General features: G+C 35.5%; 1 protein-coding gene across 1 annotated transcript in view; it reads left to right on the top strand.

The window, feature by feature from the left end:
- Positions 1-4213: 4213 nt before the first annotated feature.
- Positions 4214-26579, top strand: part of BCHE (butyrylcholinesterase) — a 56470-nt gene continuing 34104 nt past the window's right edge. The window contains exons 1-2 of the mRNA XM_045811188.2: positions 4214-4357; positions 10298-11822. Of these exons, the coding sequence (XP_045667144.2) occupies positions 4243-4357; positions 10298-11822 (1640 nt within the window). The 5' untranslated portion in view covers positions 4214-4242. The remainder of the gene's footprint in view (positions 4358-10297; positions 11823-26579) is intronic.

Here is a 26579-nt window from a genome sequence, read left to right as displayed (position 1 = left end):
AGTGCTCATCACATCGAGTGCCCTAAATGCCCGTCACCCAGTTACCCCACCCCCCAGCCACCTCCCTGCAGCAACCCTCGGTTTGTGTCCTACAGTTCGGCACCTCTTTTGGTTTGTCGGAGGCTAGTTTAGAAGATCCCACCCCAGGTTTCCTAAGGCCAAAGTCCAGGATGGGGTCCAGGAATCAGGATTTTGAAAGAGCCCTTGGATTGATTCTGTGGCGTGTTAATGTACAGTTTTTCTGAAAGTAGAACTCTAGGATTAATCAAATGTTTGGCAAGAGTAAATTTAAGCCAATTCAATAAATCAGATTATAAACAAAGAAGGGTGCGCCTTCTATTCTTTCTTTCCTCATGCTTTAAACAATGAGTTTCTCTTTCTTTGCTCAAGCACTGTGTGATTTAGGTTCAGAGTGTATTTCCTTACTTTGGTTCTCTTACCCTTGCAATTTCCATGAAAATCAGTTTGGTACCACATATCCTCAGAAGCCATGTATTCTTCTTGATTTTAATTATCTTCTTAGAGTCTGATATTCGAGATTCTAACCAAACTATTGGTGCCTATAAACCCTTCTCCAGAACTCCTTTACACAAACTCCCTGTATGCCATATAGATAGCACAGGGCTACTTCGGACTCCTCAGCATTCAGTGTTTCTTAACTCCAAAAGATCTTTGCTGCATCTCTAACCACCTGCAGGCACTTCCATATTAGCTGCCACTACACTCTTAAATAATTGTATTGTTTGCAGTGCAGGGGCCGCTTCTAAAATCTGTCCAGAAATCCACATTTAATCAGCTGTCACATCCAAGTATGATTGTATAGTCCCGTAGCTCCAGAGACTTTGTCAGATTTATTCTGGCTAAGATTTCCCCTTTTTGCCAGAATAGTTGGAAACAGTCTACGGAGGATCTCAAAAGATTGCAAAAACCAACAAACAAAAGCCAAACAAACAAAAACTACTTTGTACTAGTCATATCCAGTTATTCCACATCTAGGAAAATAGAGAAAATTTACACGTAAATATCCATACACAAAAATGCCAATTGTAATAGTGCTTACATAAAAAAATATTAAAAAGTACTTTCATTACCTGTATGATTTTTGACAAGTTACTTAAACCCTTTGTGGGTAAACTTCCTCAACTGTAAGACAGAGATAATAATTATACTTATTCAAAAGGTGGTTTTGAGTTTTAAATGAGTTAATATATTTAAAGTACTTAGCACAGTGTTTACAAATAGTTATTAGCTAAAATTATTATCATAAATATAACAAATGATGCAATAAATTATGGTATACTCACTAAAATACAGCACTCAGTCATTAAAGTAGTTAATAAAAATTAATATGAAATAAAGTAAAAGACAGGAAACAAAGTTGTGATAACTATTTGGCTATTGCTATGTATAAATCTATAAGTATGTACATATATTTTAGAAGGATAGAATGAAATACATCAAATGATCTTTTTCATCTCTGTGATATGTAAAAGGTAGAAATATATTTTTTGTAATCCATATTTTTTTTAGAGAAGGTATTATTCTTGTCAAAAAAACACAGGAGATTAGTAAAAGATTAGGGTGTCTTGTCGCATCAATACGCCTAAGGAAGACTAGTGTATAATATGGGATTAGTATTTCCCACTCTTTCAAATCTCCCTTGACTGCTGCTATCTAGAAAACAACCAGCTCAATGGTAACTAAGTTACAATACAAGCTTAAAAGCAAAAAGCCACCATGCTAAGTGAAAATCAGCATAGAGTCAAGACCGTAATGATTGTCTTGCCTGAGCTTCGACATATGGCGGCAAAATCTGAGTAGTGTTAATGCTGTGTCGAGACTCTTATGGTATTTTCACAATGTCGCTTATGAGGCACACCCGACAGTGAGCAACACGATCTTCATCATCCAGGGTGTCAGGTAGCAGAAAAACACTTCCCTAGCCCTGAAACAAGACTCTCACGGCCTTCGACCTGCATGGTCTGCCGGATATATGTTGAAAGAAAAAAAATGGTGATGTCACAGAAATAAAACAGCTGTTGTATATTGAGCCACAAAGTAAAAGACCCTCAAATAAAACAGGAGGAAAAATGCACTGAAATACTGCAGCAGAAAATGTGGCATCGCTGAGAAATCAGAGAAAACAAACTAAAGGGGTGGTAGCAGCTAACGGCAGTCCACCCGAGCAAAGGTGTGGAGCTGAGGGAAACCTGCCAGGTTGTGTAGTCAGTTGGTATTGCTAGTCAGCCAACTCAAACGCGTTAAAAATAAAAATCTGCTTGTAACGGATTATTTTATTGTTTAGCTTCCTATTTGACCATGAAAAGGAAATATGGGTATATATGTGATATATTTTACATGGTGGCGAGTTGATATTAGAAGCATGCGAAATCCTCTGCCAAAATTCACTGACATCAAAAACATCCCATGACAATTGCCGGATTTGAGAATAAGCCATTCCAGCCCAGAAGACAGCGCGGCAGAGCTGTGTTGAGAGAATGTTGACACTTGCATACAAAATCACACTTACTAAACCAATGGATTCTCTTTCACCATTTTTTAAAAAAGTTTTGCTTATTTGAGAGAGAGCGAGAGAGAACAAGCAGGAGGGGCAGAGAAAGAGGGAGAGAGAATCTCAATCAGACTACGAGTGCAGGACCCGAGGCGGGGCTCCATCTCAGGACCCTGAGACCAAGACCTGAGCTGAAAACCAAGAGTCGGAGGCTCAACCAAGTGCGCCACCCGGGTGCCCCAGAATGACACATTTTAACAGAAATGTCATCACTTTATAAAGCGTTGCTTAATTCTCATTATACACCTATTAAAAAGCCCTTCCTCCTTTTAGATAGACCATGTATTTTGTAACTTTTGTGTGACTAGGCTGTTATTATATAAACTATATTCTAAATGCATTACAAATCATTGTGATTGGGAGGTTTTTTTAATCTCATAAATACCTCCTGAGAAGCAATTTTTGCAGAAAAGATATTTTTTAAGACCAAAGTGGCTATTACGTTGGAAACAACATGAAATGACATCAGACAGATGTAAGCTAAAATTTTGATTCCAACAACTACTAGTGGTAAGATATATAACAAGTTTCTTATCTTTTAAGCCTTAGCTTCTTCATCGGAAAAATACAGTTAATGATATTTAACTAATATATTTTTGGAATAAAGTAAAATAATTTATGTCACTGTCAATTTTAATGACTGGCACAAGGTAGTATCACTAACAAATGACAGTTCTTATGTTTGCATGTTTGAAATTTTAGCACAATGTTAAAAACAGAAATGGGTTTACTTATGATTACATGCCTACTGATTAGTCCCTACTGAGCCCAAAAGTGAGAGACTAAAAAGTGAAAGCTATCATTTGCAAGAGATAAAGGATATAACTGTGTTGAGAACTCAAGCATTAAAAATTTTTTTTTCATTTTTCAAATATATATTTCAAGGAAGATAAGCCTGAAAGTTGTAAATACATCCCTGCAAATTCACATTCTTCCAGCTGACAAATGTATCTTTTTAAGAGTTTGGTGAAGATTGTTCATTGTATTTTTGTCTTGACCAGAAAATTGTGGCTTCTCATCACACTTGACTGCCCTCAGGGCCTCTGATAGGAAATTACCAATGCTGAGATTTATAGAACTTAAATAAGTATCCAGGTAGAGGGCTTGGAAGGCCACACGGGACAGAGACATCCATTCCGTTAATGTAACTGATCTTTTGATTTGCATGGCTTTATCCACAGAGTAACTGATCTTTTGATTTTCAAGGCTTTGACTACAGAGTAATTATTTTGTTTCCAATTTTCTCTTTTGCCCTCTTTTATAACTACATGAAAAGCACAGGTTGAAGTACAAAGAATTTCAATACCAAATTTCTTTAGAACCATGTGTCCGTCTTTAAATCTTAAAATGAGCTCCCTCCATGTATATTCTATAAAAAAGGGAAAAGACCTTACAAGTTCTGGTAGTATTTAAAAAAGGAAAACACATGCATTTTTCTGTTCAGTTTCAGCTTCTGTTTGTTAAAGAAGCTCCTATATCTTTTTTTCCTTCACCCTGAAATGAGCGCCTGCAATCGCCAAGCATGAATCCGGTCATACGTTTGTAAATGAATCACTATTGCATTCATACCATTAGCCTTTGAACAGATGTCAGAAAGTAAAGATTGGCTGCCTCTAGACCAAGTTGCTGCTGCCAACTCTCGCGAGCTTTGTCAGTAACAGTTGATTGTAATGTCAGTGCAGTCCAATTTACAGGCTGGAGCAGCAGCTGCATACTGCATTTCCCCGAAGTATTACATGATTTCCACTCCTTGCAAACTTTATCATCTTTGTTGCAGTGAGTCAGGTAAGCTGCTCTGAATTTACATGTTCGTGTAGAGATACAACTTACAGCGAAGCTCATTCTGTAGGAGGATTGTTATCCCTTCACTTGTTTGCTGTGCCCCTTTGGTGCTCTGTGGAGAACGGTTACTGCAAATGGGACGGAGGAAGCAAGGGAGCAGACACATGCATCAAATCTGCCTATTATTCAAGGAACGCAAACTGAGTCCCTTTAACTGCTGAGGACATGATGAATTTATTCAACTTTGTGTAAAGGACCGTAGCACTTGTGGAATCACTGTGATGTATGTTCAGAGTGCACTCCCTAAGGGAAAACATTTTTATGCTGTATTTTACCCTTAAATGCAGGATTCAGTGAATCTCTATCTCTCCTGAAAAGAGTAACAAAAGTGGTCTTTGACCAGTCTTACTCTATTTTTTTCTTTTTTCTTTTTTTCTTTTCTTCTCTTTCTTTCTTTCTTTTTTTTTTTTTAAGTGGCATGAAATGAATAGTTCTCTTATTGTCTGGCTTGACAGGGTACTTTTCTTAATCAACATTTTGTCATCTGAAACAACATCAATTTGCAAAGAATAAAGTCTAAGTTTTTTACATATAAAAGAAAATTATGTTTTCTGATTTGATTTGCAAACTTTCCCCCCTCTGTTCTAGTTGTCCTCTTTTTAAAAAAATATGTGCATTTAAATTACAGCAAAATATTGTAAATTTGCTATTATTTCTATTATTATAGAAACAATTAGCAGATACAGATTTTCTGCTCATCCTATAGTCTTGTAAATCTACCTTTATTTTGATATCAGTTCTCGTTTGATCAGAGAATTAAACATTGAGTATAAAATGTGTGAATGATTAAAAGTAAACTGAAATGTGGATGAAATTATTTCATTGTTTATGATTTCTATTTATAATTTAATTTTTTATTTCAAAAGTAGGACTTCTAAATTTTTATGAACATATTACATAATCATAAACTCAACTAGGAGTTACTATCACTAGTCTGTATAATGCCTTCCATAATATAAACTACCTCATACTTTTGATAACTATAGTTATATTTCACTTATGTGAATAGTTACTTGTTTAAGGATGAACAGGAGTTTTTAAAGAGTGGCTTTATACTTTAAATGAAAATCTTCAGAATTTTCTGTGACTTTGAAATGACATCGTAAATGACAAAATTGTTAATGGGATTTGCTAAGTTGTTTTATTTTCCTATATTTCTTGTTGTTTTATTGTTGTTTGTTTTTAATGTCCTGCTTCTTTAACTGTAAGAAAATGTTTGAGATCTATTCCACATTTCAGTTTTTAAAATATGAGCGAATAATATCTTAGCAAGTCACACCTTGTTTATATATTTAGTTTCTGCTTTGCATCATTTTTGATAGCAATTAATAATAACATATTTAAGTTGTATGTTGTCTTCATATTGATGCCAAAATCTGCTCATTCTTATAAAAACTGCAGGACATTAGAGAATTATAATTGAAAAGATGTCAACTTAACACCAGATTCAACTTTCAAAGAAGACCCGATATTACTGGTCTAATATTAACTGTTTGAATTATTCGCACGATTAAAAGTTTGTGAATGATGTTCCTGATTGAGGACAGATACAGCTCTTATGCTTCTCATACCTAATATAGTGTCTTCTATCTACACATTCTTTTAGTGCCTAATGGGTATCTGAAGGATCCCTGAAAGACAGTGGTATAGTCTATTTATAAACAGACTTCCTCAGTTCCCCACTTCAGATAGCCTGCAACAAAACAAGCTTTTTAGGTTTGGTATAAAGGCTTAGTTGTTTAATTTGACCAAATACATTTTAGAGGCATTTGTTCTAGATCGTATTATCTAGATGGCTCTTGACCCCCTATTTTAAGAAGGTTTATTTTTATATAGAAATACATATTATAACTTTAAAAAAAAAACAGGAAAATTACACTCAGAGAAAACTATTATCAATATTTGCTTGACCATCTTTTAAGAAGTCCTTGGCAGCCAATTATTTTGAAAATGTGGTTGATAATAAACTATGGCAAATAAATAGCTCTATCAATCATTTTATTACAGCCATGTCTTACGGTATAACATATATTCCTCAAAATTGAGGAATTACACATCAAAATTAAAATTAAAATAAAAATTAAATCAAAAATGAAAAAAAAGTAATTTTTTCGCTTTTTTTATTTTCAAAAGTTATATTGTTAAAAGTTTGGAATATTTTCCAAAAATTGCCAGTAGATTTTGATATCCCGGAGCACTTGACAACCTTGGAATACTATAGTCTTCATTATCTTTCTAGTTTTTCCTTCTTTCCATGCCCAGCATTCATTTCCTCTTGCAATTCCAAATGAGGACTCTTGCCTTTCTTTCAAAAACTATGGCAGTAAGTTAAGTGATCTATTCAGATACTCAGTTGTAGTTGGTATGAAAATTTTCCCCATTCTTCCCCATTCTCACGTTCATGTGTTATATATTCTCAGAATTTAAATTTTTATTTAATGTGACATTAGCCAACTTGCATCAGAATTTATTGAAAAAGAATGAGGTTTTATTTAATTTTTAATTGTTAATAAAGATTTAGATATATGGACTAATATATTTTCTTAGTCTCCCTTATTCCTCTTTTGATTATTTAATCATGTGATGACATATACTAAAAATACAGAGCAACCTGTTAGAATAGAGAATACCAGATTATGAAAAGGACAACATAATCCTTATTTAAGTCAGTACTGCAGCTAACTATAAAAATATTACCCTACGCTAACCATGTGTATGTGAGCATATGCATACTTTTATATTAAAGTCTAGACTTCATAGTGTAGTATATAAATGCTCCGACAGGTAGCATGGTGGTGAGTTGGAATTATATTGGCATCCTTGCAGTGAACACATACTTACAATGATTTTTTTGAATGTTACTAATTACATTACTTGTGAGATGATGACTCATAGATCATTGTTGAGAAAGCAAGACTATTATTTGCATAAGTCATACTATACAACATTAACATCTATTCAGCACAAATATAAATAAACACATACAAGAAAATCAAGCTAAGTGACATAGGAATGATACTATAATCTTTTAGGTGTTATAGTAGATATTTTTTAAAATATTCAAAGAAAATTATTACATTCATTAATTACAATCAAAAGCAAAGTGTTTTGGTAATATTACACTTGCTGCGCAATAAAATTATTAAACTGTACAACATGTTTGAAAATTATCAGAAACCAAAAATTATTACCATTAGGTGTTTGAATTATAAAGGCAAAATAATACCTATATAAAACCACAAAAAAAAAAAAAAAAAAAAAAAAAACCAAACCGAAAAACACCCAGATGATCTTTACTTTAGATTCAGAGAACATTGCTTGAACAGGGCCACAGGGAGGAATGAGTACAACCAGAGATACTGCAATTAATCTGTTTAAATGCAGCTTAGAATAAACTGTCTTCATGTCTGAATTCCTATTTTCTTTCCAAAGCAGGTTTTTAAAAAGAAAAAAAAAATCCATTGCAGCACTTTGTTCTCCAGATGTCACCTCCATCTATTTAAAAGAAAGGGCTTAGAAATTATCAGAAGGAAAAAAAAAAATAAGACTGTGGTAGCTATGCCTCTAAAACTCCTAAACTGTCAGAAATAGAAAATTTCATTAGTAAGTGTTAAGTCTGCAAGAGCCTTTACATTATTCTTACATTATCACAATACTATGATATCATTCTAATTATCATAGATAGTATATCATAAATACTATATGATGTCATAATAGTACAGAAATCATAAATATCATAATAGTATACAAACAGTGTTAAAATATTATGTAATTCAATAGTATATTTAATAGTCTTAACACAGATTCCATTGTATCAAAACTGATAACATAAAATAATCTCACAGTTTGATTTCTTAAACCTTATTATTTTTATAACCATTATATATAGACATATATGTGTATATACATGCATGTATATGGACATTAATAGAATTTGATCTAGTTATATAGATATATAGACAGAGACAGAGATATCCCTAAGTACACTGAACAAAATACTGTACAATCAATCATGTTATCCAGATCTTTTGGGGGGATCAAAAGATACTTGTTCATCACTAGCTGTACTATTGGCAGTGGCGAATGAGGTTGATTTAAAATGTGAGAACCCTAACTCTGGAACAGTTTTCAGGATAATACTTTATTCTCTCTACCTTATAAGACAATCTAAATTAAAAAAAAATCTCGATGCTCACAGCATCAGCTTCTTAGACACATATTGTATTTACAATTACAGTATCAAAAATAATACAGAAAAATTTTTGTACATTTATGGACCTTTGTTATTATCGTGTGGATGAGAATCAGTGTTTGTATTTGACTGTTTAATCAGGTTTTCTTTCAGTTATATAAAGATGTTAGTTCGTTTAAATGATATGGGCATTACATTTTTGTGTCCCTCTTTGTCATGTGAAGTTCCAGAATTTGATTTTTAGGTTTTGCTAATTTAGAAAAAATTCAGGTGTGCATTACGAGTTTATTTATTTATTTATTTGAGAGACAGCATACACAAGTGTGAGTGGGGGAGGGGCAGAGGAAAGGAGAGGGAGGAAGCAGACTCCCTGCTGAGCTTGGAGCCCGACGTGGTTAGATTTCATGACCCATGAGATCATGACCTGAGCTGAAACCAAGAGTCGGACGCTCAACCCACTGAGCCACCAAGTGCCCCACATTATGAATTTTTAATAAAACTTTGATTTCCACAAGCAATCCTTTCATGTCATCAATAAATATTGTTTAGTAAAATGTCAAATAGTTATGATTTTGTGGGTCTCAATGATTCCTTTTTCATCTACTCTTTCCAGTAATTCCTCAGCATTAGTCCTCTTAATCTCACTTATTTTGTCCATTATCAAAATGCAAGTAATCTGACCATGTTAACACATGTAACCCCACCAGTTGCATATACTTTAATCAATTAACAAATAACAGATGTGCATTGAGTAATCCCTGAGTGTAAAATTCCTTCAAAGTATCTCCTCCCATGCGTTACATTATCAGCTGCTGATTCTCTCCATTGACATTGTAATTGTGGTAGAGAGGGCTTTCTTCATTACTCACTTCCAGGGAAATTGTCTGGGATACATCCACAGTTCTCTCTTCCAGTTTTTCCACAGTTCTTTACAGTGGCAGCAGATTTGTTAGTCTTCACAATTTTTAGGATCAAGACAACTGCTGTATTTTTGTTACTTCATATTCTATGAATAGATTGTCCAAATTCTCTTCTGGATTGTGTAGAGGAAGAAACCATGAGGCAAAAAGAACCACAGAAGGGACCATGGAAACAGAAAAAGCCAGTAACAGAAGTCTAAGGATCCTTAAAGGTTCTCAATCTACTTCACAGTTCTGTCAAGAGTCAGCTGACCATGAATAGAATTGTACACATTTCAGAGAATACATGAGCTTATATTTTCTCCTCTAATCAAGGTAGAAATGGTATCTTCATAAGTTGACTACCACGTAATGCCACTTTTGGTGGGTCTGTGTATGGTAAAAAAAAAGTATGTGTGTATGTATACACACACACACACACACACACACACACACACACACATATGCCTGGGACAAACTTTCTCTTTAAAATACTTAATCTTCCTCACAGACACTTGATAATGAATTTTCCAAAGTGAAATAATATCTACTTTTCCATTCCACTTATTCCTGTTCTAAATTGAAAACTGAAGTATCTCCAAGCATTTTCTGTGTGTGTGTGTGTGTGTGTGTGTTTTGTTTTTAACAAAACTTTTATAGTGGTAGCAGATTTATTAGTTTTCATAATTGGTAGGATTAATAAGAACTACTGCATTTCAGTTAATTATTATAAAGAAAATATAATACTTGGTGCATGAGGCTTTTAAAACTTCCTGATTACCTCTCTTTCAGAAATCAATATGCAGAGCAAGGGTACGATCATAAGCGTCCGATTTCTCTTGCGGTTTCTTCTGCTCTGGGTGCTTATCGGGAAGTCCCACATGGAGGAAGACATGGTAATTACCACCAAGAACGGAAAAGTTAGAGGGGTGAGCTTGCCGGTTCTTGGAGGCACAGTAACAGCCTTTCTTGGAATTCCCTATGCACAGCCACCTCTTGGTAGACTTCGATTCAAAAAGCCACAGTTCTTGACCAAGTGGTCCGATATTTGGAATGCCACAAAATATGCAAATTCTTGCTACCAGAACACAGATCAAAGTTTCCCAGGTTTCCCTGGATCCGAGATGTGGAACCCAAACACGGATCTCAGTGAAGACTGTTTGTATCTGAATGTGTGGGTTCCAACACCTAAACCAAAAAATGCGACTGTAATGGTCTGGATCTATGGTGGTGGTTTTCAAACCGGAACCTCATCTTTGCCTGTTTATGACGGCAAATTTCTAGCTCGAGTTGAAACAGTTATTGTAGTTTCCATGAACTACAGGGTGGGTGCCCTAGGATTCTTAGCTTTACCAGGAAATCCCGAGGTACCAGGGAACATGGGCTTATTTGACCAACAGTTGGCACTTCAGTGGGTCCAGAAAAATATAGCAGCCTTTGGTGGAAATCCAAAAAGTGTAACTCTCTTTGGGGAAAGTGCGGGAGCAGGTTCAGTTAGCCTTCATTTACTTTCTCCTAGAAGCCAGCCTTTGTTTACCAGAGCCATTCTGCAAAGTGGATCCTCTAATGCCCCTTGGGCGGTCATGTCTCTTGAGGAAGCCAGGAACAGAACGTTGACCTTAGCTAAATTTATTGGTTGCTCTAGGGAAAATGAGACAGAGATAATCAAATGCCTTCGAAACAAAGATCCCCAGGAAATTCTACTGAATGAAGTCTTGGTTGTCCCCTCTGATACTCTTTTGTCTGTAAACTTTGGTCCACTTGTGGATGGCGATTTTCTCACTGACATGCCAGACACCCTACTCCAACTTGGACAGTTCAAAAAAGCCCAGATCTTGGTGGGCGTGAATAAAGATGAAGGGACAGCATTTTTAGTATATGGTGCTCCTGGTTTCAGCAAAGATAACGACAGTATCATAACTAGAAAAGACTTTCAAGAAGGTTTGAAAATGTATTTTCCAGGAGTGAGTGAATTTGGAAGGGAATCGATCCTTTTTTACTATGTGGACTTGTTAGATGATCAGAGAGCTGAAAAATACCGCGACGCATTGGACGATGTTCTTGGGGATTACAACATCATATGCCCAGCCTTGGAGTTCACCAAAAAGTTCTCCGAATTGGGAAATAATGCCTTTTTCTACTATTTTGAACACCGATCCTCCCAACTTCCTTGGCCAGAATGGATGGGAGTGATGCATGGTTATGAAATTGAATTTGTCTTTGGTTTACCTCTGGAAAGAAGAGCTAATTACACAAAAGCTGAGGAAATTTTGAGTAGATCCATAATGAAATACTGGGCAAATTTTGCAAAATATGGGTAAGTGCTGATTTTTGTAAATGTTCTTGCTTGATTTTGTTTGGTTTTGCTTAGCTTTGCTTGCTCTCTGGTATAGACTTCATTAAAGACACAGAAATGTTTTAATTATTTATTCTTTTTGTACCATAAGCTAGTTTTGACTTTATTGTAGAATGAATTTCAATTTCTTGCATCAGGGTGCTTAAAGAAATCAGCGAAGAACTTTTATGAAAAATATTTTCTGATTTCATTTCTAAAATACTGCAAAGTACTGTAGTAATATTAGCCAAAGTTTATATGCAAATAGCTGTCTACCTTGAAAGCTAAAGTTATTGTGACCATACTTTTTAACCTGAAAGTTTACAGTGTTTATACGTTTAGGGAAATGTAAGAATAAATCTCCTCGTGCTCATAAGCAGAGGTAGTGGTAACCGCTAGGTGGAGAAACAGATTGCCATTCAGGAAAATCAAAGGGCAAGATGGTGAAGGGGTTGGCCCTCAGATTACTTCAAATACAAATGCGGAGTTCGGCGTTTTATCAATGTTTTCCCTACAAGGTTCGTTCAGAGCTTTCAGGTGACCTGTATTGGACAGGTGCAGCTACAAGGGTCCCCAGGTTTAGCTAAGCTGCTTTTGGCTTGAGCAGCCATATAGCTGGCATTAGCTACTCAGAGGTATGATAGAAGAACATATTTTTCCATATATGTCATAAATATTGTGCTGTTATGTCCCCAAGAGTCAGGAGAAAATAATCTGTTCAAATATATTTTCTAATTTCTATCTCTTAAATATACAAATGTATGTGTATAGAAAATAAGGGTGTTTTTTTTTTTTTTTTGTAACCCAAAGAATTTTATACATTGGGATAATTTGCATCAGTAAGAGAAACAAAAGAAATAGAAATTTGGGCATCTTTTTAAAAAATACTGTGAGTACTTGCAGAAACTCACAGACTGATAGATACATTAATCCAATCTGTCATATTATCTTTTATAATTGGAAAGAATGTTGATAGTGATATTATTGCATTCTAGTTTTCTCTTGCAACCTCCATTTGCAATTCAGTATTACTTCATGTCACTATATATATCATCTACAAAGTACTTGTATGATATAATTCTTCTCAAAAATTTTTAATGCTTATCCACTGTGTCTAAAGCAAAAATTCTTCTCTCTGTCATTAAGAGACCTCTATAATCTTACTGCAACCCATACTCCCCAACAATACTTGGCTTCTTGGCAGGCCAGTTATCTCACGAATGCCAAAGATTTTAAGCTTAATAAACCTTCCAGCCTTGTTCTTGCTCTGCACCCTGTTTAGAACATCTACCCCTCTTCTTTTTAATGACACGAGTCCTACTCTTTTTTTAAGGTCCTGAGCACCCACGTGTTTCACCAAGCATATCTTTAATTCTCAGAGTTGTAATTGCTTCGGACCTCTTTCCCACTCTCAACAGAAGTTATTGACTGTAACTTGTCTCTGTGAGATTTTTCATTGTATGCCGAGCCGCCCAAACTAGACTGAACTAGCTTCTGAAAAGAGAAACTAGTTTTACTGGAAACTCATTAAAGTACTGGCATGGGTATATGACATATTTATCAAATATTTAGTTATCAAGTGATTGGACAAAAATGAGTAAAGACTAGAATGAGTAAAAACCGTGCATATATTCAAGGTATGTGGGCTGTTAATTGTACTTGTGCAATAGCTTATGACTTCTCCACATCAGCTTCAATTTCTGCTGAAGAAGAATCATCATTTCCAGAGCAGTGTTAGAGTGATTTCTATCTCATTTTATTCTCACCCTAAAGGCTATATCCATATTAAATCACTTTAAAATGTTTTAAATTCTTTCTTATAATCCTAGAGATTGTAAAGAATTTAAGAACTATTTCTTAAAATTATTGATGCCTGTAATTTTTAAAGGACTTTATTTGCCTGTTGAAATCACCAAGGAATTTATACTTTCTCATGTCACAGTGGAGAATACTGAGAATCGGATGTGGCAAATATCTTGACACACGGCAACAGTTCAAAGAAGAGAATCTTTGATGCTTAATGGAATAGATTGTTTAATCCTAATCTACTTCCATGATTAGCATATTTTCATGGGAAATATATGAGGGTTGACACATTTCAGTTATAAGGATAAATTCATATAAATGAGATTATAAACCATGAAGGTTAAATAACCTTTTTAAAGTAGTTTGGCTATCACAAAATGTCATTTTAGTTGGGGAGTTTCCTTACAGTCCGTATTTGCATTGTGGAAGAGAAATAATAATACTCCATACGTGTTGAGAGTTGACTCGTTGGCAAACATAATGTTAGTCTCTTGGTATATACTATCTTTCTTCAAAGTATACCTAGGAATAAATATAGAAGCTTAGAATGGTTGAGTAGACTCCAGTGGAAACAAAGTGGGTGCATGTGCAGTTTGTAATCCACCCCCATCTATCCGACCACAAAGGTGACGTTCTAGCTCTGTGGTTTTCAGTGCAGGGAGATTAATCCCCTGACCCCTCACCGTCCCACCCCTGGCAACAGTCAGTAATGTCTGCATCCGTGTTTGAGTGTCACAGCCAGGGGGAGGGGTGCTACTAACAAGGTAGAGACCAGGGATGTTCCTACACTTCCTGCAAAGCACAGAACAGCCCCTGCAACAGAGAATTATTCATTCCAAATGTTAGTTATCCCAAGATTGAGAAGCTGTAGATTTCTACTTCTTCATATCCCAAAAATGACACATTAAGAAAGTAAAAAAGTAAGCAGGAGCAGTAATAATTATTCAGGAAAATGAGTTTTCAAGTTCATGGTTCATAAAATGTTTTAACAAATTCTCCTTCTTAAATAATGTCTAGTATAAACTGTACTTTTTGTTTTAATCAAATTCAAAATAAGGGGTGCCTGGGTGGCTCAGTTGGTTGAGTGTCTCACTCTTGGTTCTCAGCTCAGGTCTTGACTCTGTCAGGGTCATTGGTTCAAGCCCCCTGTTGGGCTCCATGCTGGGTGTGGAGCCTACTTTAAAAAAAATTAAATTCAAAATAATTTTGAATTTTTCTTGGTGATTTTTTATTTTGCTAATCGGTCATTTAGTAGACTGTTATTAAACTCCCAGGTATTTGGATAATTTCTAAATATTTTACTATTGATTTCTAGGTTAGTGCCATTCTAGTAATAGACAATATTCTGTAAGATTTTCCCCTTTGAAATATATTAACCACTATTTTATGACCCAGCATATGCTCTATATGGGTGATTAGTTTATGTGCTCTTCCGTTACTTGGTATGGTGTGCTCTGTAAATCAGTTAGTTCACGGTCACTCAGGTCTTCTAATATTCTCCCTAATATTTTTGTCTACTTGTTTCAAATACTGAGAGAGGGGTATTAACATCTTCAACTGTAATTGTAGTGTTCCTCATTTCTCCATTTAGCTGTGCTAATTTCTTTTAGTATTTTAAATCTATGCTATTAATTTCTATGCATGTTCAGAATTATATAGTCCTGATTAATTGACCATTTTATCCTAATAAAATGCCTCTTTTCATTCTGAAGTTGGCTTTCTCTAATATCAAGAGAGACATGTCAAGTTTCCCGTACTTATGTGTACACGTTTGTTCTATCCTTTCATCCCCCTTATATATCTAAAGAAATCTTCCTTACAGTTGAGTTGGCATTATTAATCCATTTGATATTTAATGTATTTATCAATGTGATTTTAAGCATATCATCTTGCTTTTTTAAAGTTCATTCTTCCTGTTGCTCCTTTGCAGCTTTTTTTGCATTAATTTTAAGTTTTTTTATTATTCCATTTTACTTTGATATAGACATTTTAATTTACCTTTAATATTTTTTCCCATGCTTACTTTAGGGCTAGCAATTATTTCTTTAACTTGTGAAAGTCAACTTAGCATTAATACTGAAACATTTTTCATTCTGCAACTGACATTTCCCGCCTCACAATGCACATTTCCCATTTCCTACCTCACCCTTACTACGTCACAAATGCAAGAAACTAACAATATCTTTTCATGTATTCTTGATGTTTTTCATATTGCTGTCATATGTTTAGGCAACGTGTAATAGAAAATGTCTCTTAAAATACGATTTGCCTTAAACCACCAGTTATATTTATGTAAATTTATAAAAGAAAAGGAAAAATGTCCTTTATATTTAGCCACAGAATTGCCATTTCTAATGTCCTTTATTTTTACCTGTGGATGCTAGTTTTCATCTGGTATCATTCCCTTCATGCTGAGCAACATTCTTTAGGATTTTTCGTTGTGTAGGTTGGCTAGTTACAAATTCATCAACTTTCTTTTATCTGAAAATTCTTTTATTTTATCTCCATTGAAGGATATTTTTTAAGAATACAGAATACTGAGTTGATTTTTTTTTCTTTTCCATTATCTTCTTGTCTTCTAGTTCTGATGTGAAGTGAGCTTTTATTCATATGATTTTCTGCCTGTATGCAATATCTTTTTTTGCCACCCCTCTGGGTTGACTTTAAAATTTTATCTTTTTCCTGGTTTTTCAATAGTTTGTTCATGACGTTTTCAAGTATAATTTTTTTGGGGGGGGCGTCTGGGGTTCACTAAGATTCTTCTTGTTGATTTTTAATGTCACATTTGAGATTTGTGGGTCAGCATTTCATCAAATAATCTTTCTGCCCTCCTTCTCATTCTCATCTCCTTCTAAAACTCCAATTATACATATACTAGGCTGTTTAGTATTTCACAGGTCACTAAATTTCTGTTCCCTTTTCTTCAGTTTTGCTTCTATTTTTCAAATTAAATACTTTTATTGATTTCTCTGAAAGCTCAGTGACCCTTCTAACCTCCAGTTTGTAGCATCTCTCTTCTGCTCTCAGCCCTGCAGCATCTTCTCCCTGGTCAGCCTCTTACACTCTCACCCTGTATATATTCAGCCCAGGCCTCAGCCAAAAATCTGCAGGGAATCCCTGCAGAGAATCTGAGCCTCCCTCCTTCCTTTCTGGAGTCCCGCCCCACAGATTCCAGCTTCTGTATCCAAGAACTCTTATTTCTGTCCTTTGACCTCAGTGAAGCTACTCAACTGCTTAGGCTCAAACTCCCTGCATCTTGGACAAGAAATTCTCCTCACGTGAGTGACCCCAGTCCACACGGGCTCACCTTGGAGTGCCCTGCTCTCAAATACCACAGACTTGTGCTGCTTGTTTTCCAGTTCCTGAAACTCATCACCTGGTTTCTTGTTTTTGTTTTGTTTTTTTGTCCAGTATTATAACTGTTTATGGTGACAAGGCTAATTCCGTTTAAATCATTCCATCACAGATGAACATAAAAGTCCCAACTCCCCCCACTTGTATTTTAAGGGAATCTTAACCTTTATATTTCTCATTCGGTTACATGAAACTCCTTTTTTGCAGTTACTTTAGAATATCTTATCAATTTTCAAGACATATAAAAGCCTGTTTAGTTTGACTTCTTGGCAAAAATAAGAAAACATTATTCTGTGGTAGCACTAAATTGTATTCAAATTTGGTATCTCTACTTGTAGTGTTTTAAATTCCTTATAAAACAGAAGCCACAATATCACTTAAGCCCTTGTTAATTGTAATTACCGCCCATATGTACTTTGCTTGCTCCTGCTTGTCCCTCAGTCCCATCTTTGAAAATGAATTTAAAACTTTACCCAAATAGCACACAGGTCCATATGTGCATTACACCCAGTACTCTATACTATGTTGAAATATCAATACACATATATATCCATCAGTCATTCATCCAGCAATAACTCGATGGCCAATAAATTAAATTAAGCAGAACTTAATGACATTCATTCAGCACTTTCCCAATTATACAGGAAATTGGTGAAATCAAACTTGATTTATCGGAGAAACCAGAGCAGCTAAAGAAAGTAAATAGCCAAAATATAATTAGTAGCATAATGTAAGATAGTGGAGGATCATTATACCAGGACCCCTCCTGTTGCTTCCTACTGTGTCAGATCATCTTTTGTTTACTGTATCCCCCCAGGTCTGTGTTTAGAGCTCCTTCTGCGTACAACTTCAAGGGGAGCCATTCACAGTGCGGTTACAGGGTTGTCCTAACCGTAGGTGACAACCCTCATGTGTCCGGTGTTCATCTTTCTACAGATCTTATGTTTGTATCATCTTAGGCAACTTACTTCAAACGCTCCACAGTTTTTCCTTATCTGTAAAATGGGGATATAAATATACCTCCCTTACTGACATATGTATATATTACCTTATCATTTACAGAGAATTGCATTCCTCCTTCCCATTTAAAAAAATAATAATTTTCCCACTACCAGGCACAAACTACTTCACTCGATTCTTATCTAAGATCAAACTTGCCTTCCCCCAATTGTACAATTGTTTCACTTCCAAGCTCTACGGGAATTAATCCATGAAGTTTTCAAACAAATAAAGATAAACCAAAAACTGAGGCAGTTAACTGGCTTCTGTCTTTTTGGTGATAATCCATTTATTCAGAATCCCTCTAAAGTGGTTAATGTTTCCAACACGTTTTTTTGCCAGACATAAATGTTATGGCACACTTTTCTTTTGCCCTATTTTGATATCATGAAACCAAAAAAGATTGCTTAACAAAATATTTGTAACTTCACTATAGCTTATCTGCTGCTGTTCTCATATATTTTATTTAGTTCTTATTTATTCCCTTACACTGGAAGAAACCTTATCACAGATGCAACAATTTATTAAGCAGAAACAAAAATATACTACTAAACTCTCAGTCCCATGATTCATTGATCTATTAAAAAAAATAAGAACAGTTCCTGATTTCTGTACTGGGAAGTAGGTGTGATTAAATTAAATGCTAAGCCATAATTTCTTACTGCACAAGCCTTTTTTTAAATAATTAAGACCGTTTAAAAATAGGCATGCTTCCATGTACTAAATTGTAATTATAATGATTACAAATTACAGATTTGCCAGACTTCTAATGCAATGAACTTTGTTTCTGATATGGAATATTCAGGATATATATATATAGATATATAGGTATCTATATATATATATATACATATATATATATATCTGTATACACACATGCATTAAGGGATGGGTACTTCATAGACATTGCTATAACTTCACTATACTAGTAGGGACACACGCGATAATAATGTATTTTCTAATAGTTATAATATGAAGTGGATTTAATAATATTAGTGTTTAAAAGGTATTGTTCTATCTTGTTTACTTATGTATAACACAGGAAATAAAGTGATTGAAAGAACAATTATTTCAACCCCACTTATTTTTCAAGTGAGTGCATTTTCTTTGTGTGTTCTTATTTTTCCCCCTCTTGCTATCATTTTATGTTTTCAAAAGATAATAGAAGAACTGAGGAAAATCAAAGAAAGTGTAAGTAGAGAAGCAGTGTTTCTTCATCCTAAATCTCTGCATAGGAATTGATATGTGTCCCTATTCGTTATATAAAGTTTGTACAAATCCTTTCACCAAGAAATTAATTTTCAAATTGCATTTGAAATTATTTTTATTATATGTTTTAACTTAACAAAATAAATATTCGAGGACTTCATTTCAACACATTTCTCAGTAAGAGATCTCTTAAGTACAGCAAAAGGATAGCAGTTAAAGATTGTGTTAACGTGAATGGTACCATTACACTGGGAAGGTATGAAGTGTATGGATTCTATTGTTAGAATGAAAAAATGCTGAAATGATGACACTATCCAACATTTCAGATGAGAAGTGTGTGGTCCATAGAAGAAAAGTGAATTGGAGCTAATAGGTGACAGAACAAAGATTAACTATGACTCAAGACTATTAACTTTCATTTCCTTGTATTATCCATTCACCAGGCTGCCTTCACCATGAATTATTGAAAGCAGTCATTAAACAGTCTTAGGAAATGCATTTGGTTGCAAACTAATAATTTTAACATGTTAGCATGCTGATACCTGCCTGGTTAATGTTACAAGGGTAAGGGCAGAGGACAGACTAAAATTAGACATCATGAGATGTAGAGACAAGTTTAAGTTTGTGAAAGACTGTCATCTGGCCATCTAGTGCAATTATTATCAGGCTTATAATTAGATTTTCTGACAGATAATAGTTCATGTGGTTTCCAGAGTGAAGAAAAAAATTCTTACCTTCTGATTCTATAATTATTTGTGATACATTATCATAATTAACCTAACCAAAACATTTTGATGACTTTGCAAAAGGGTCAGGGTTCCAATCCCCTTGGATTTATTTTATTGCTATCATGACAGCATCAGTGTTCTATCACTTCCAATTCTGCCCCACCCTCAAGGAATTAGGTGAGAAATTACTCTGTAAGGAATGAAACAATGAGTAGTAGCTGCAGTGTAAAGTACCTTAAGTTTAACAGATAGAATAAATGTAGGTTAAAAAATATGCATGCATTCGTGTAACTTATTTGAAAAGGAGGAATTACATTTTGGGACAGTTTAAGTGTACATAAGATCACTTGCGAAAGCGTTTCGGAGTGCGGTGATAGTTTACCATCCATGCCAGTGGTATGAGAAGGAGAAACCAGATCTCCCCGAAGGGCTGCATCTATGAAGATAGCTATAAAATAAAATACATTTGACTAAGTGTTTTGAAATACTTTATCACAGTGAGGTAGGGGAGAACTAATGCTTTTTTTGCATAAGGGGACTCATTAAGACATGGAAAATCACATGGACAGGATCCATTTACTTGGAAGTAACAATGTGATTTGTTCTGTATGGTTTTCCAAATGTTTTCTGTTTTTGGAAAAAATTATAACATTCAGTGCACTTATGAATCTAAAGTTCAGTCTGAAATTAGAATTAATCAATTATTATTTTAAAAATGAAAGTCATAATTTCAGTAACATATAACTGCAATACTTCAAAAGACCTGTCAGGTATGAAATAATATGTCATATTTCACTAAGTAACAAAATGAAGTAACCAAAATGTGATTTTAAATATTTTACTGTGTAAAATACAATTTTTCTGACTGTCTCACAATCAGATATAACAGAAACGTGCTCCAATTTTCCTTCCCTGTCAATAACACTCAAGATCCAAGTGAGAAAAAGCATAACTCCACCTATTTTTATGTTTTGTGTGTTAATATTTTACCTAGATGCCTTCCTATTAGCGTGATAGATACTATTAACCTGGTAGGACCATCTTAGATTTATTGTAAATAAAATGTCAGTATTAACTTGCCCACAGACCTCTGTTATATAGAAGCAGTGGAGTCTTTATCTTACACAAATAATATTATTTTGGTGTATCAATCCTTAGAGATTGATACACCAAAAAAATATTTGTTTTTATGACTAGAGTTAAAATATTAGCTACAAAAATAAATTTTATCGGATAAACCACTACAAACCAACATAATAACCCAATGATGTCACAAGCGATAGAATTCCATGCTTCGTTTAAAAGCCGTAATTTCAATCATGCTTTTACTGGTTTTGTGTTTCTGGAGGTATTGAAAATTAGACATTTCATAAAACTCCTTGATGTGAGAATCTATATTTTTTATAGAGCACTTGTTAATCACAAGTTAAAAATTTCTGTGTGGTTGGGCATATATTATTCAGGCTTGAAGAGAAGGTGAGATGGCAGAAAGGCAGGGGTAGAGCTGTCAGAGTACAGACATTGTGGATTCTCTGTCTGAAATGGGTACTGTTTGTGGTGGCCCCAAACGGCTACAATAGTAACATCAAAGGTCGCTGTTCTCAGATCACCATAATAAATCTAATAATAATGAAAAAATTGCCGTATGGTGAGAATTACCAAAATGTGACCCAGAGACACAAAGTGAGCAAATGCTGTTGGAAAAAATACACCAATACTCTTGTTGGAGGCAGGGTTGCCACAAAACTTCAACTGTAAAAAAAAAAATGCAGTATCTGTAAAGGGCAACAAAGAGAAACACAATAAAACAAGGTACGCCCGTACTTTGAAGGAAGATGTGGCAGGGTTTGCTAATAGATTGGATGGGAGATATGGGAGAGTACGTGATGGCAAGGTTGCCCCAAAGTTCTTGACCTGAGCCACCAGAAGTGCCATTTTCTGAGATAGGGATGCTTATGGGAGGAGGTGGTTGGAATTTTGTAACTAAAAGTGGTGTTTTGAACATTTTAAGTTTAAGGTGCCTATGTTACAGGCACTTGGAGCAATAAAATAATAATTCTGACACTGTAGTCTAGAACTCAAGGGAAAGGTGGGGGTTGGAGATGCAAATCTGGTATCTAAGGGCATGAGGATGGTATTTAAAGCCACAAGACAGGATTGTATTACTGATAGAGGCTGTGGACAGAGCAGACACCTGAGCCCTCCTGGCCTACAGGTCAGGAGGAAGAAGAGCAAGGAGCAGAGAGAATGAGTAGCCAATGAGTTAGAAAGGCAACTAGGAGAACAAATTACCTCCCTAAGAGCAAATGAAGAAAACATTTCAAGGAAAGGGGAATATAAGTATCAAATATAGAAGGAGTAGTATGAAAACTCTCTGAAACTGTATACAAAGGTCTGTGTGTTTGGAAATGTAGAGGTTTCTGGTGGCAAAGACATGGGATGTTTTGATGGAATGGTTGGGAACTGAAACCTTAATGGAAAGGGGAGAAGAGGAAATAGAAATTTCAATTTGAATCAATTTTTCAAAGAGGCTTGCTCTAAAGTGGAGCAGTGAAATCAAGTCAAACGTGGAGAAAAGAGAGGGCAGGAACCTTTTTGATTGTGTCAACTTAAAAATGAAGAGCCAGGATGAGAGACAAAGGAACGTTTATTTGGGATCAAAGAATTGAATTTCAGGGAGCACAGACTCAGGGAGAGACTCAAATAGTGTGTCACTTGCAGGTGAAACCAGGGCAGTTTTATGAGGAAAGGGAAAGGGGCAATTGCATGAGCCGAAGGAAAGAAAATTTTTCTATGGGTGTTAAGTCACAAACTACTCCGGGTTGTATGTTAATGGACTACTGATTTTCTCTTCAGAAAGTCCACTAGTCTCAGTCTTGTGACCAGGATATCTGTTGTCCCACTGATTTCTGTAATAATTGCTTAAAACACTTGCTTTTTTGCCCACTCCAAAGGTTTTGGCCCAGAGCACACAAAGACACATAAGGCAGTTTCTCCGCCATGGCTGCTATTCAGGCTCTATTTTAAAATGGCTCCAGTCATGTCAATTTTTTCACAGTTGTTTTTGCTTTTTTATGGGGGATATTGCAACATGTCTGTGTGCTGACGGGACTAGGACAGTGAGTGATTAATGTGACCGATGTGGTTTTGTGTCAGCGTCATAATCATCTACCTTATTTTATTCATTTATTTATTTTCTTTTTTGGAAAACAGTGCATCTTCATATAATGCAAGCCGCTTGGATAGAAGTCAGGTACCTTGGATGCTGCAGAGCGCAAAGGGATCAAGAGTTGGGACCCAAAGGGAACATAAACAAAACTACCACCCAAATATTCTGCACATCAAAAAAAAAAGCTATCATGAAATATTTCTTTCATATTTATTCCACCAGGAAGGTGGTATTTCATTGTTTGGAATCTTTTGGCTTGTAATGTGCCCTAAATTCTAAAGGAATTATTCTTTTTTTTTTTTTTTTAAGATTATTTATTTATTTATTTGACAGAGAGAGAGAGACAGCCAGCGAGAGAGGGAACACAGGCAGGGGGAGTGGGAGAGGAAGAAGCAGGCTCATAGCGGAGGAGCCTGATGTGGGGCTCGATCCCAGAACGCTGGGATCACGCCCTGAGCAGAAGGCAGATGCTTAACGACTGCACCACCCAGGCGCCCCTAAAGAATTATTCTTTTATTTTCTAAAATGAGAGACAAATCAGAAGCAGTAGTGTTTTGAGAGCTAAGGCAGAAAGCAAGCAACTTTGTGAAAGTCTGAGAGGTCCTAAGAACAGCAAGACGAGCAACTAGGGGGAAAATAACCTCTGATACATTAGCTAGAGGCAGGGGAGCAGGGTTTTTGTCTCAGGGAGTCCAGGAACGAATCCCCCGGACAAAGGACAGTGAGCAGAGCATGGAGTTTTATTAAGCACGGATACAGAAAAACTCTCAGGAGGGAGAGGGGTCGACTGGGTTGCCACCAACGGATTTTATCTCTTGCCTTGTATTAGAATTTTATCAGGAACTTGCCGGTGGTTAGGTCAGTGGTCTGGAACTCGACATGACACTTACACAATTGTGTGAGAGCCTTTATTTCTGTTTTCTGTGACATGTGTGATCTATAGATAGGTTTTGCTAGGTCTGGTTAATCTTTATAGTTAACTTCTTGGAGGCCTGATCATTGTTTTGTGGTCATTTTCTATTTTCTGTGGTTACGATGTAATTAGAAAATATTTTAACCCTAGCAGTTGGGACAGAGCATCCAGTTTTTCTTCCTTATCTTTGTTTTTGTTCTGTCTCAGTGTCTGTATACCTAAATTACCCTCAGAGCCTAGTTTGGGGCCCCTATTCCTTCCCTACTTGAACTCCCATCCTTTCCGTATTCAGCTAGTGCCTGAGGTAATGCAATAGTGACCCTGAGATCAAGTAGCATGCTCCGAAGTGCCTCCCAGGTGTCCTTTCACATTCAAGGAAATACTGTGCAATGCCTGTTAGAAAAATTAATTTGTTAAAATTAGAAGAATGTGGTTATAATTAAAACAGCTGAGGCTTTAAGCAAAATGCTTTGCACGTGACCTGTAAGTAATAATAATTTGACCTTATTGTGTGGTCAGAATCTACTTAAGAAAGTACTGGCTAGCCTTCGGGTTAATTATTTTAAGCCTAGACCATTGCTTGTATTAATAACATCAGTTGGAATATATTACCTCTAACATGGACTTCACTTCCATTATGCAACTCTCTAAGGAAGGGTGGGGGTCACCAACAGGTGGTGTGACAGGGCACCAAAGCTTACAGAGCTCAAGCTGCACCGAATTCTGCAGGTATTTATGCAAACCCGAGATCCAATTTGAATCCTGTGGTCTGATGGGAGAACACAGGTACCTCTCTCTTCCCTGTACTTCGCTCCCTCTCTGTTAGAATTTGTGTGTGCCATTGGGAAAGGGAAAGAGCAAATAATTGAATCCCTTTTGCCCTTAGTTTCCTCATCTTTAATATGGGAGTGCTAATACCTATCTCCCGGGTTGGCATGAAAATTCGAAAACAACTTTATGCAAAATAGCTGACATATTTCCAGACACCTATTACACGTATAGATAAAGTACAGAATACCTAGTTAAATGTGAATTTCAGCTAAACAACAAATAATTTTTCTCAGTGTTAAGTATGTCCCATAAATTTGCGTGGGGCATACTATACTAAAAGACTTAAATCTTGTGTTGTTGAGCTAAGCAACAAATTCATATTTAACTGGGAGCTCTGTTTGTTGTTGTTGTCTTGTTTCATTCTTGCTAAATGGGGTCACTCTAACTGCAAGTCAGATGGCTGACAGACAGAAAGTGTTCTGAGTTGGAGCAGGGTTTGGCAAAAGCCGAGGAAGGTGTCAGAGGGAAGTTCGGTAAAGGGTGGGAAAAACAGAAGGACATACAGAACATTGTGGTGTTCTGCATCAGGCCAGCAGGGGTGGGAGAATGGGGCTTTCAAGGGACACCCTACATTTCTAAAGTCCTGGCTACAGTTCTCAAGATTAGCTCTAGGGCTAGATAGGGCTTAGTTTGCAAGTTTAGGATTTAAGTGTCCTGAGCTGAAGTAGGTAAATACTAACTTCATAAGGGCAAAGGTTGATCTAAATATTAACATTAGAACAGAAATAAGGTTTTCTTCTCCCTCAGCCTGAATCTTCAAAGCTCTGAATATGCATTTGAGTTTGTTTTATTGTTTATTTTTGAATCTTCTACTCTCTTTTTCCACCCAAGAAAAGATAACCTCTGGGAAATGAATGTTTCATAAAATAATACATTTTATTCATGAAGACTTTTTTTTTAAGACTTTGAATCATATTAATGAACGCTGAAATAAAGAATAAGGGGAAAATAGCATAAACCAGAAAACATATTATTTGCAGGATTTTCAGACAAATTCTATTTATAACACTGAAATTTGCAACCTCAAATTTCATTTTCAAATTATTTATTACTAAAAATAACTATTTACAATGCTCTCCTTACTTATAAATTTGAGTTATTAGAAATAAATTATTCAGACCCTGTAATTATATAAAGGGTTTTATTACAAAGTAAACATTGCGGAAGTCAAAGAAACCTAACAGCTATAAAAATGGTTAAAGTTCGAGGAAGTACAGGTCCTGATCTTGTCATCTATTCTATTACTTAAGCTTATAATAGACTACGTGTAAATTAAGATCGACTTTTTGATCTCTACCTAAATTATTACATTGAGCCACATTGATTGTTTTATACCGTCTCTAATTGCGTTCCTTTTCTACTATTAGTACAATAGAGATCATTCATATGTAATGAATAATGTAACAGTGAGAAAAATTATTAACTTTTCAACATTAAATTGAACATCATCTTTACAACTGACCCTTATGTTAAGACATTTACAGAAAATTGGCTTAAAACTTAACGACTTTGTATTTATTGTCAAATAACAAAAATGAAACAATTTAGTAACAAGTTTGATATCCTGTATTTAAAGGAAAACAATCCATGGGCTGGGGGAGTACATAGGGCCTATCAAGCAGTGAGCATTCTTCCCCAGGGATGTTTCGGCAAGAGCAAGTTTTCTAGAGCTTTAGAACAGCAACGTGGGCATAGGACTTTACCAGCAGGGTTTGCATATCTGACTTTAT

Source organism: Ursus americanus, chromosome 20, assembly GCF_024610735.1.
Source record: "Ursus americanus isolate L20-20 chromosome 20, mUrsAme1.1.p, whole genome shotgun sequence".
Lineage (NCBI taxonomy): Eukaryota > Metazoa > Chordata > Mammalia > Carnivora > Ursidae > Ursus > Ursus americanus.
Note: the sequence above shows the minus strand (reverse complement) of the source record. Positions and strands in the feature narration are given on the sequence as shown.